At 38.7% G+C, this 13,354-nt stretch overlaps 1 protein-coding gene across 5 annotated transcripts in view; it reads left to right on the top strand.

Annotated features, from left to right (window-relative positions):
- The window catches only part of MLF1 (myeloid leukemia factor 1), a 32,649-nt gene extending 20,053 nt beyond the window's left edge, over positions 1-12,596 (top strand). For all 5 annotated transcript variants that reach the window (XM_061637167.1, XM_061637168.1, XM_061637170.1 and 2 more), the window contains 5 exons: positions 5,251-5,340; positions 6,131-6,259; positions 8,866-9,025; positions 9,295-9,427; positions 10,224-12,596. In XM_061637167.1, coding sequence (XP_061493151.1) covers positions 5,251-5,340; positions 6,131-6,259; positions 8,866-9,025; positions 9,295-9,427; positions 10,224-10,335 — 624 coding nt within the window. In that variant the 3' untranslated portion in view covers positions 10,336-12,596. The remainder of the gene's footprint in view (positions 1-5,250; positions 5,341-6,130; positions 6,260-8,865; positions 9,026-9,294; positions 9,428-10,223) is intronic.
- Positions 12,597-13,354: the final 758 nt, after the last annotated feature.

Raw genomic sequence — 13,354 nt, forward strand, 5'->3', positions numbered from 1 at the left:
TTCTTCCTCCTCCCCTGCCCACTCCAGCCCTCCCCCCCCGGTCAGTTTTACCTATCCTAAGCGTGATTGCACAGGAGTAAATCCCACTGAACTCAACACGCAAATGATCAAACCTCTCCTGCCCTCTGCCCTCCCTCCTCCTCTCCCCATCATCAGTTTTACCTATCCTACATGACTGCAGGGGAGTAAATCCCACTGAACTCAATAAGCATGCAAATAATCAATCCATTCTCAGCAAACTTGCACAAGGTCCCATTTCTTACCTCCCGTATTAAAAAGCAGAGAAATTCACTAATAGGAAAAAACCCTCGTGGTTTAAGAACATACCTATAGCCAACAAATATTTCTATCAAACTTTTAAAAGTGGGGAAATTGGGCAGCTATAGTGAATGCACCGGGGGAGCAGGAGACCTGACCTCCTCTCTGAGATATTGGACTGCCCTACAAATTTGGCAAAATGCCAACGCAATTTGGGTTGGTCTTTCACAGTCCAATCCACTTCCTATGTAGCTTGGAAGAATTTGGTAATTGCCTCTGAGCATATGTTGAGTGGGGGCAACAACTGCAATCAGCCCAAATAATAGAAACAAGAGATGTGCTGTGCTGATCTTGATTTAGCAGGGAGGAAGCAACATTATTAAGACAGTTGACATAGTTCAGATGGTCACTTTAAATATGTCTGATTTACTTTGCAATTTTAGTGAAGTTTCCTATAGGAAATCATTTTCTTTTGTTTCTATTTCTGTGAATATTTGAAGTACAGCAACACTTTGCAAAATTTACACTTAAAAAACTTCAAAAATAATTGTGGAATAATGGCACTGACCATTCTGCAGAATAGTCTTCAGTGGACATCAGGAGTGTCTCAGTGTGCACAAGATAAAATAGTGGGAGGTGAAATATATTCTGGAAGAATTCTAGATGTGCTCTTTGTTTTTAATTGACCGTGCCCACCTTACCTTAAATGAAGTGGTTTAAACATAGCAGGCTGAAAACATGCATCCTCCTTTTCCCAACAGCTAGAGTCATTGCTGAAGTAGCAACATATTGTAATCAGTCTGATTTTACATCAAACTGCAGTTTCAGATTCAACTGTTAATGCACCCAAAATAGAACATACCCTCCAATTTGAAACACAAAAGGCTGTCTTCACCATCATATGACGTTGACCAATAAAAAGGCTTTGAGATTAATAAAAATAAATTTGACACAGATTTCTAGGATGATGAGGGAAATAACATTTTCTAGATTAGATTCTCCGTAGAAACATTAGTAACATAGGAAAGAAGCAAAGTAAGAAGAACACCAACAAACATACAAAAATATAATTGTCCATCTTTGGAAATGGCAGGTGTTGCCCCTATTCACCAAATGCTCAGAGGCACATGTTACCAAATTCTTCCAAGCTACACAGGAAGTGGATTGGACTGTGAAAGACCAACCCAAATTGTGTTTGCATTTTGCCAAATTTGTAGGGCAGTACCATATCTCAGAGAGGAGGTCAGGTCTCCTGCTTCCCTGGTGCATTCACTATAGCTGCCCAATTTCCCCGCTTTTTAAAGTTTGATAGAAATATCTGTTGGCTACAGGTACATTGTTAAACTGCAAGGTTTTTTTACCTATTTGTGAATAATCCATTAAGTGTAGAATGGACATCACATAGTACCTTAGGAACCTGGGAAGACAATCCAGCTAAATATGGTTGGGATCTGCTTTGACGTTGGCAAGCCTATCTACTTACAACTTGGACTCTTAATTGTTTACATTTTGTTGCTGGCTTCTTGCTCAATGCAGAAAAAAAACAGTTTCAGCGCTCTGTCTGGGACTATCTATTATAACTTGGAAAATATTTTTCTTATCTATCTAAAGTATCTCTATGCAGTATATTTTGGGGCTGTGTATATTCCATAGGCTTGTGGATTCATCAGTCATGAAATGCAGAGAACATGGCACTATGAGGATCTTAATTAATGTCATGGTTCCAGGCAGGCCTGTAGCTGGGGGGGGATGGGTGTTGCCCCTCGACCTGTACTTCGCCCCCTAGGACTCTTTGGGGAAATTGTCTTCTTTTTAATTTGTGACATGATAAACAATGACAATCTCCATTTAAAGAATGATAGCTTGATTTAAAAACAGGAGCAATTTAAGAATAGGATCCTCTGAAAAATTCAGTGAATGAGGCAGGGCAAGTACACAACAAAAGACTCATCTGGAAGAGCCCCCAAAAGTCTGTTCACTCAAGACTTTCCCTCACTGAGGGTGGATTTTTCATTATCACAATCCCCCTATAATTACTTAAGTGATCCTGAAAAAAACAGTATTGTAACATGATCCTTGAAGAGTTGAATATTAGACCTTTGTGTTACGGGTTACAGTTAGACTTCACCCCTTGGACTTTCCTTTGCTCTGCTTTTCAGTTTCAGCTATGCTGTCTACCCAGCCATAAAGAAGCATGTCTGTTTGCATGCAGTAAGAAGTAAGAGTGTGTTTATTCTGCAGTTATTATAATGAGTAGAGCAGGATTGTGTGCTTATTGCTAAGCAACTTACAGTTGGATTCTTGCATTGAGAAGGGGGTTGGACTCAATGGCCTTGTAGGCTCCTTCCAACTCTACAATTCTGTGATCTGAAAAAAATGGCCACCCTTTACTCTTTTAAAGCAGTCAACTCTACCCACAATCATAGTGGCTATTTTTTTGTTCTTTTTCTTGATTACTTAATTACAAAGGATGAAAACAGTCCTCGAGGAATAGAAATATTGGTGTGTACACTACAGCTAGCTGGCTGGCCACCTAAGCTGTAACTCAGGCTTAATTTCTGATTTTCCCAATATGTGCAGTTCAATATGAGGCCTTTTCAGGGTTTCTGGGCAGAAAAATCAGCCCAGCAACCAGTAAAAAACATTCCACAGCCAGTTTCCAGTTGCTTAGTTTGTCCTTTATATGGCAGCCAGTTAAAAAGTTTTCCTTAGGTTCAACAGGAAGGAAAACCCAAAGGCTAGGAGCAAGACTAGATGGAGGGACTCTCAAGGATGAGTTAATAAACACACCCTATCGTATTTATTTTCTTTCTCCTTTTCCTTAAACATGCAGGATGGACAAGTTTGTTTTTCAGGTGGAATCTAAAACTGAGATACCTAATGCAGCATCAAAGCCAAGCTCAGGAGCTCACTGTCTTTACCAAACTAGTTCCGTTCATGAAGAATCGGAACACAGGGACAGACCACATGTGAAAGGGGACTGTAGCTGTAGGCAAAGTCAAGCTTTTGAGTCTGGTATTCCTGGGGATCTCTCAAAAAAGGGTGAGACAATTCAACAGATTAAGCTTCATTCATGCAGGTTAACACACCCTCTGGATGGAGAAGGAGTGACGGGGAAGGTCTTTCTCTTCCGCTAGCCTGGCCCTCGCATCCTTTCCACCAGTGGTGGGGGAGGAATCGGCTGGCGCTGTGTGCTTCTCTCCCCCCCCCCCAATATCCCACCAGGAAATGTGGCTGCATCACCTCACAAGGAAAGCTGGCTTCAGGAGATAGTTTAGAAATGTATGGGTACTACTGTCTAGTGAAGGCTAAGGAATTGGATGCCTTGATGAAGCTTCCAGAAATTATGGTTTGGAGATTGGATGTCACAGCTCCTTATTTTCTCTGAAAGATGCATCACTGACTCTTCTTCAGGTCCAGTTTCCCTGACCATTCTTTTATTCCCTTTTCTGTCTGCTGCTCTAGCCCTTTTCTCAAAAATTCCAGATTATTTATTTATTTATTATTTAATTTATATCCCTTCCTTCCTTCCAGCAGGAGCCCAGAGCGGCTTCTTTGACAATCTAGCATAGAAAAATACACTATGCCAAGCAAATATCTGTAAGATCTGCCCAATTCTGCACAGATTTTTGATTTACTTGTCAATGAATGTGGAGTTTTTTGGCTCATACATATGGTCACATAACTTGCATTAATACTTCAGTGAGTGTACTTCCTATAAAGGCTTTTGCATGCTTCTGCTAATGTTCGAAGGGTCTTGTGGTAGTAATCTATCGGCTGGAATGCATGTGACAAATGGTATCTATGTAAACAGAAGCCTTGGTAACTGAGAAGTCATAATAGACACAGGAGCCAACTCTGTCATATAACCCTGCATGTTGTGCACTCTCCATAGACCATATCTTCCTTTGTAGCAAGTGAAATTTTATTCCTAAATTACAAATAATAAACCACAGAAAGGAATGCGAGTCATGGATGCTTTCATCAACTCATAAATTGCTGACCTCAGCCTAAGCCGTTCAACTTACTAGTCCATACTAGAGGGTGCAGCTTTTACAAGCATTTAACTATAATTTTAAAATTTGCTAAAAAAGAGAAGACTTAATTTTTGTTGCCTTAACCCCAATGATAATTTTAATGATACTGCATAAAAGAACAGAGGCAGCAACAAGGTGTTGCCTCTTAATTACTTGTAACATTCTCGAATTCACTTGGGGAGGGCAGGTTCATGCTTTCTTTGAGTTAGCTTTTTTCAACATTACATTGCTTTGGTTACCTTTATGATAGTTACTTCAGGCAGTTACTGTACAGTAGGATCTGAGAACTTTACGATGGCTGGGAAATGTACCCTAAAAATCCATACATGAAATCAGTCCATCTTTTCACCAAGGTCATTTGAGGTTAATGAGGAAAGCCTTTCTGATCCCACCAGAGATCTGTATTTCAAAAGCCTACTGTACTTTCCTCTTCAGTAGACAAAGGGCCAAAGTTAGATGACACAAATTCTCCCATAGTTTTGGTTTTGCTAATTACCAACCACACAGGGCTGCTTTGGAAACTGGGGAAGTGTTGCTTTGGAAGAGAGTGTCTAAGCCTTTCTCCCTATGCCTTTTCTGCATTGTGAAATTACTCCCCCCTCCCCAGCTGCTATTAGATCTGCAAAGGAAAAAAGACAGATACAGATTTGCTGCATTGCATACAGTTTTGCCTTTATTAAACACAATGTGAGTTAGAAGAGCATTATGGTCACCCCACATTGTTTTTTAAAAAATGCTTACACTCATTGAATCATTTTGTTGCTGTACCTTGTACTCTTATCTACTCTTGGTGCTCTTGCTTGCTTTTTTTTAATGGGTATTATTTTAGCTGGGGGGTTTTCTGGTGGTCTTGTACGCTCTGCAAACCTATAAAAACATGTATATATGAGCAAACTGTGACAAGAACCTGTATTACTGTTTCTCTCTAATTATCTTCTCGATTACCTTCTGGCAGAACATGGATTTCAGGGATCATTTCTCTGCAGTGGACAGAATGATGTCAAACATGAGACATGGTGGTATGATGGAACTGCACAGGAATTTTGTAAGTTGGTATAGTAGTTAATGTTAAGCTACAAACTGCAAAAGCATTCTTCATTTAAGTAATAGTAAGAAGAAAAGATAGGATATGAAATATGTAGTAAAAGATTACTTTGACTACTCAGTGTATATTAACAATGCATTGTGGACATGGAGTTTTTTCTACCTTGAATTTGGAGGTGATTTGATTTTTTAAACCTCACAGTCATCTACACCTTGTTCATGCATTATGAAGGCATTTTGGGGGGGGGACAAAAGAGTGTTTAAACATTTTCTGCTGAAATCATTTTCACAACTGAAAGGTATAATTACATATTCTCTTTTTTCCTTCGTGCATTCCACCATTAATTGCTTCATAGGTAATGTGCAGAAGCTCTTATCACAGTAGTGAAAACAAGTACTTAAACGTTACTTGCCTGCGCTGGTTGCTAACTTCCTGCAAGAAAGAAGGAATTTACTTTTGTAAAGCTTCCACTCAAGGTGGCCTGAAGTAAATTTTACGTGCTTCAGTCCCCAGACAAGTGGCTGTTTACAAATCATGCATGCAATACGCTCAGTTCTAATTTCTGTTCTCCAAGAGAGTAGCTTCGGTGCTTAATCAGTCTGAATCCTTTGCAGACCTGGAATTTGAGATGACCATGATATATTGAGAAGAGAGAGAATTGCATTCCCTTAAAGTGTTCATCTTTCATTGCCTAAATGGAGCAATGCACAGCATTAAATCTGTGCTTTTGTTGTATATTCCTGTCTTGTTTTTTACCCTGTTTTAAACCCTGTATTATGATTAACCTCAGGATAAAATGGCACTTGATCCAAATGCGCACTCATTCAGTTCTTCCTCAGTGATGACTTATTCCAAGAAGGGTGATGAACCTCCAAAGGTTTTCCAGGCTTCGGCTCAGACACGTGTGGCTCCAGGGGGGGTAAGTTAGTCTCTTGGGGTTTGGGGATTTTCCATTGAGATTAATCAATGTCAATATCCTTTGAATGAACGATTGATGAAATGTTGTACAGAGAGCGTAAGCTCCTTAACTGGCAAATAAATTGTAACTGCAAATCCCATTTACAGTCCTCGTTGGCAGGGCAAGTGCAAACTATAGTTTGAATGTAACAGCAACCTGTGGTTTCATGTGATCATCCTGGAAACAAGCAAATAAGTGGAGGGCACAAGAGAAGAGTGAGTGTGCGAGCACAGAGCTTATTCCAGTGTCAAATCATGGTTTGTTGTGTAAATTGGTCTGCTTCTTCTTTTGGCATTCATTAGTGAAGGGGAGTGCGACTGTTACTTCTGCTCAATCTCTCAGCAATATTTAACACCATTGGCCATGGTATCCTCCTGGGCCGATTCAGTGGGATGGGTATTGGAGGCACTGTTATTACAGTGGTTCCGCTCTTACCTTCTCAGTCATCCGGCATATGCTTTGGGGTTCTGCAGGGTACTATTCTTTCCCCAGTGCTATTCAACATCTATATGAAGCCGCTGGGAGCAGTCCTTAGGAGTTTTGGAGCAAGGTGTCAGCAATCTTATTTCTCTATAACATCTCTTATTTCTCTATAACATCTGAATTGGGAGAGACTGAATGCTCTGGATCAGTGTCTGAATGCTGTAGTGGGCTGGATGAGCACCAATAAACTGTGTTTGAATCCTGGGAAGGTGGAGGCTCTTTGGGTAGATGGTTCCCATGTCCGGGAGATAGGCAGATTGCCTGTTCTGGATGGGGTTTCACTCCCTCTGAAGGACCAGGTCCATAGCCTAGGGATACTCCTGGACTTATCTTCATCACTAGAGGCCCAAGTATCCTCTGTTGCTAACAGTGCCTTTTACCAGCTTTGTCTGGTTCATCAGCTACTGCCGTTATTGGACAGGGATGGCCTGATCTCTGTAGTCTGTGCATTGGTAACCTTGAGACTGAATTACTGCAGTACATTCTATGTGGGGCTGCCATTAACCCTGATTCGTAAGCTCGAGCTGATGCAAAAGGCAGTGGCCTGATTGCCAGTGGGAGCACATGGCCAGCAACATGTGACACTACTTTTAAAACATTGTACTGGCTGCCTGTCCACTACCAAGCCAGGTTCAAGGTCCTTATATTAATTTACAAAGTCTTGAACAACTTAGGTCCGGGATATCTCAGGGATCTCCGGAACCCTTATATCTCCGCTCGATCACGATCTGCAGGAGTGGCTCTCATCTTCCCCCAAGTTCGAGGCTCATTTAACATCAACGTGAAATCAAGCCTTCAGTGTCATTGGGCCAGTTCTGTGGAATGCTCTGCCAACAGATTCAACAGGTGCCTTCTGTTTTAACTTTTAAGCACCTGCTGAAAACCTTACTGTTGTGTCAGGTTTATGCAGGCAATTAAGAATATGCTTTTTTTGTAGCAGTTGACCTGTGTTTTTATTGTAAAGTTTTTATTCTGTGGGTTTTTTTAATGTGCTGTAAACCACTTTGATGTTTTTAACAAAACAGCAGTATAAAAATATTTTTATAAATAAATAAATGAAAAGGAAAATTGGAATACTTAAGCAAGTTAGATTATTAAAATCTGAATGCAGCAACACACATGACTATATCCTGAAATGCTACAAATAACTGGCAGTAGCAGTAAATAGGTGTCATCTGTTCAGACAAAGTGCTTGACTTTTAAGTGCTTACATAATGCTTAAGATGCCCTTTCATTGGCTTCCTCACAGCTGTTGCATCTAATTTTGTTAAGAAATTTGAATTTGAATTTGAACCCTGAAGTCAGGTTCATGAAATATTATATGTAAGCCAGAGAATGCTGTTGAAAATAACCTATAGCAGATCATTTCAGCACTCAAGCCAGTACTTGGTTATCAAAAAAGCTTCTAATAATATACATAAGAATATGCTGATAAGCGGGAGCCAAGATTTTCAAGTTGGTTAACATGACATACTAATAGTTGGTGTCCCTTTCATGTAGCAAATACCAACACACACTTATCTCTGGGGCTGAATGATCCATTCACAGGCTATATTTAGATTAGGCTTTGGTGTTTTTTTGAAACCATTCTAACTGAATAATATCAAGACCTTGAGGTGGTAGGAACAGATCCTAGCTCCTTTTGTGTGTGAATCATAGACATGCATGTTGTGGCCATAGTTCAACAGTGATAACACATGCAAGGAAAAGAAGCATGCAACTGGATCTTTGCATTTTTTTCCTTTTACTGCATCTGTTCTTGCTGTTGAAGAGGCAGACTGTTTTTAAATGGAACAGCTACATATCTCTTTAAAGTGGGAACTGCTGCAACAGAAATAAAGGTGAAGCTCCAGCTGTGTGTGGTTCTAATCTGTGCTCAGATGTTAATATTTGTTCCGTGTTTTACATACTGTTTTTTCTTTCTTCACCCCCTATTCACAGCTGAGACAAGATCGGTGAAGTGCCTATGCTGTTTTCACGATCTTACAAAAGATTGCTTGAAAAGGGAAATCCAAAGTACTAACTGGAAATATCCTATCTCAGTGGTGGCTTTATAATTTTTGTATCTATATATATACACACAGATTAAAGAAACCAGAAAAGCACTTAAAGATTCTGAAAGTGGGCTCGAAAAATTATCTATTGGTCATCACATTCAGGATCGTGCTCATGTCATTCAGAAGGCAAAGAACAACAAAACTGGTGATGAAGAACTGAATCAAGAATTTGTCAATTTAGATGAAGGTAACAAACCTTGTAGTGACATGAGTTTTGTTATAGCAACACAATCTGTCATTGTTCTCAGAGTGCACATACATATACATAAATATGTAGTATGTACATGTTCCGTAGCAAAACCTGGAAAAATTCAGAAAAAATGGCTTTTAAAAAAATCATTTTTCCCCAGACCTTCGTATCTCTAATTTTGTATTAGGATATACACCTTTTAAACTCTTTCTGCATTGACTACATCAAGTAAGGATACTCACTTTGAAATTTCACTTGTTGGACAGCTGAAGCCCATGCATTTGATGAACAATGGCAGAAGGAGATTCTGGGGTTCAAGCCCTCAGGAACAAGGCACAATATAGATGCACCAGGACATAGAAGTATCCATCATGTAAGCAAGGAAGATGCAACAAGGAGGTAGAAATCATTATCTTTCTATATTGCTTTGCCACTTCTTTTGTAAGAAAAAAGATTGTCAGAATTCTCACATAGTATAGTAGATGTCTAAGATGCTTTAAGACACTTAATTTGCAATTAATGTTTTTGAAAAATGTGCAATTAATGTTTTTGAAAAAGCACAACATAGTAAGCGGACCTTTAGTGTTCCCTCCCCTTAAATATTAGACAGGCACCATCTCTCTATCTTTTCAGCACCTACTGAAGACCTTCCTCTTTTTATATATATATATATATATAATTAGGTGTGAGAGACCCACTCTTGATCCTGATTTCTCCAACTTCAGTTTAACATCTACATGAGAAGAACCTTCAGGAAAAACAGGATTGCCCTAGTGACCCTAAGTTATCAAGCAAAAATGGAAGGATTGAGATGGATGCAAATTGGGCTGGGGAAGAAGGTTGTGCCACATCTGGCCACTTCTCTCTTTCTCCCCCCCCCATTTTAGGAGAGCTTTGTCATTTACCCATGGTTGTGTATTGATTTAAGCGATAGTCTTGTACTTCTTAAAATGATTTGAATGGAGGGGGGAAGTACATTAGAGTTTGAATCCAGGTTTCATCCTCTATTTTTGTGAAGAAAAAGAAATTATTATAGCCTTTGCTGTTGCTTTGGAGTAATTTGCTTATGAGTGATCAACACCCTTATCTTTCCTAAGAGTGTTTCCCTCTGAGCTGTTTGGCTAACTAATACTGTGCAAGTAGTTTTGCACACACACCCATCTCAAGTGTTTCCTCTTTCTAAATATTATTTCAGAGAGAAGACCCACTCAAGGAGAGCCATCGAGGGACCCAGGAGGCCTAAATCTTCTGTGGAGAAGCTCAATATCAAGGGATCACATGTTCCTCTCAAAACCAGCAAAAAATAAATTGCTGTGTTGCTTTTCATATTTAATCTGGCTGTTTCTTGGGAGGACCCAATAATTCTGGATCAACAACTAAGACCAAGTTCTCTGTTTTTAGCAGTAGTGAATTTTGCTCTTTGACTATTGAATGTTTGTGATAGCGCCACCTCCCCGGTACTGTTTGGCTTTGAGAAGTAAAGGAAAAACATTCATACTGGAAAGCACTTTATGAAGTTCTTATTTTTTTAGTATGAGGAAAAATTTCAAAGCAGATAGTTTCCATTCACTGTGCTCTAGCAAGCTTGGAAACAAAAAAAAAAGAATCATTGCAGCTACAGGTGCAAGTCTTCAAAAGAGTACAGTTGATAAACTGCTGTTTGCAACTCAAGCAGTACTGATGTGGTTTTGATGAAGAGCCAATCAGCCAAAGTCTAGAGCATTGTAAAGAAGTATCTAGAACTGTTAAGCAATACTTTACGAAGTAGCATGTGTATTACACTTCTAGTCTTGCAAAAAAAGTCAGATAAACTGCATAAATAAAAATGAATTTTGTCACCATTCTCTTTATTTTGCATCTCTCTTAATACAACAACCATCTCTCCTAAATTGTTGGTCATTCTGTTTCATTGGAAGATAATGTTATTTCAGCTCTGCCATGCTGCTTGCTATGTTTAACTTGCATATTACTAGCCCCTTTCCCATAGCAATAAGCAACTGTGCTAATTCATTAAAATGACTTTTAACTAAATGACCAAATTGGAGTTAGGAGCCATTCATGAGCTAATGAACAACCCAGAAGTATAATTTGTTGTCCTTGTGAAGGAAAAACTGTTTCCAGATTTTCCACATTTAATGATTAGGTGAAATGGGCTTTTAAATGAATCGTGAATTGAAAAGCCATTAAGTAGACTTCACCCAGTTTCCATATTGCATCTGATTGTTACCAATATACATTGCCTAAATAGAACCAATAAGGCTTTCTGGGAGGGTCAAAGAATGCCCAGAATCTAAATTGATGCATTTAAGTGATTGGGATATTACATAAGTTCCAGTATTGGGTTTTAATTTTTATTAACATCTCCTGCTTAGATCTCTCTCTTATGGCTTGTACTAGTTTGTTTCCCCTCTGTTTTAAGAACACAGGTTTTCTTTTACTACCTAATTATTACAGTCCGATACATTATAATATTAGTAAGTCACTTTAAGGTATAGTAAGTCATTTTAAGCTGCAGTAAGTCACTTTAAGCTGTAATAAGGTTTAAGCTATAAAGGTTTTGGCCATTTGATGCTGGTAGTGCAAACGGATTCAGAAAGAGTAACCACTGAAGCCCATTTTGCCTACAATATTCTAGATGGGAGCAAAAATGCACAAAAAACGTAATGTGATTGAGGGCTGTATCTGCCACTACTTAATGCATCATATTTAGTGCTCTGCATTTTCTTTTTTTCCTTCTCCATCTCTCTTGACCATGCTTTTGGTCTTGGTTATTCATTATTATTTGGTTCTTCCATTGGTTGGTTTATTTTATTTTATTTTGCAAGTTATTGATGAGAAAATTGGGGGCTGGGGATGTTCTGATTTTTGTGGGGGGTAGAGGGTTGTCCTTCAAAACAAAATGAAAGTTTGCAGACAAAAAATGCTAATGATATACTTGCTTTCTTAGGCCTAAATTCAACACTAAGTTAGGCATATTTAAATCCATTGTTGGATTTAGGCCATAGTGAAGATGCAGATCTGTTAGACGTGTTTTCACTAAAATATTCAAGGGTCTTCCATCCTCTTCGAGATCTGACTCTAAAGAATTTTTAATGTAAGGTTATACTCAGCCTGCTACCTGTAAATACACCAGATTAAGTGAAGTAGTGATTCATTCTCCAAGTTTGGTTAAGGCTTGTCAGTTCAGATATTGACATTGGAATTTTTATGTGTTATGAGGTTAAGAGATGCAACATATACAAAAAGAAAAGGAATTGTACAGCTATTTCCTTCAAATAATATTTCACCTGTTATAGTTGGCAATATCTATCTAAGTCATACTCTGAATAGATTCATTTATTTCAGTGGATCTACTATCAGTATTACTATCGCTGGATATAACTTAGTGATTCCACTCTTTAAAGTTGCACAGGGCAGATATTTATATGTATGTATGCATGCTCTTGATGTTGAATAAACATTAGATTGCTATTATTTGAACTGACAGCATTTCATCAAAATTTTCAAGTTAATGGAGAGTTCATGAATAGCACTTGCCATTTTATTAATAAAGGACTATTCAACATAATGCTGTACTTGTCTCATCAAATTCTGAAAGTTACTAAATGTGTCTTCTACTAAGAATAAGAAAAATAGTGGAGATTTAAGAAGCAGCAAAATTGTATTTTTTTTAAAAAAGGATTAGCATCACATTTTCCCAAAATAGCAATGTGCCAATGCAGCTGTAAACAGCCTAATATTCCCCAGACTTTGTCTTTTGCAGGCTGGAGGGAGGAGGGGGATATAATAATGCAGTTATCTGTTTGCTGAAATTACAGTCCATAAACCAACAGTTCCCTAGAATAGGAGCAGAGCTCTCTCAAACCAGTGAAAACCCTTTACAGTCCACAGATTTGAACAAATGCTGTCAGGAAACATGATTCTGTACTCTTGATATGGAAAACTCATATTGTGGCCCAAATCTTGATTATTAATCAAGAACTGCAACAGACATAGATTCTGAAATTGTCACCTATTTGGTTCATTTCCCTGTTTTTGTGTAGAGAACTCCAACATGGATTAAAGCATGTTTATAGGACAACAGGTGATCTACATATATTGCCGTTCCTGGCCAGGTTACCTGGCCAGTAATTCCCCTACTTCTGTTGCCATGTGAATTTATCATTCAGTTCAGCATGGTATTGGACTGTATGAATACAGGAAGGTTTTGAGAGTGTTGAGTCATTTTTTTAGATCTAACTGGACAGCTGCATAACAAAGCACTGCCAGTAGCACTGTGGCTACCTTGAGGAACTGCAGACTCTTCCAGTTCAATTTTTTCCTCAG

Source organism: Rhineura floridana, chromosome 7 (assembly GCF_030035675.1).
Source record: "Rhineura floridana isolate rRhiFlo1 chromosome 7, rRhiFlo1.hap2, whole genome shotgun sequence".
Taxonomy (NCBI): Eukaryota; Metazoa; Chordata; class Lepidosauria; order Squamata; family Rhineuridae; genus Rhineura; species Rhineura floridana.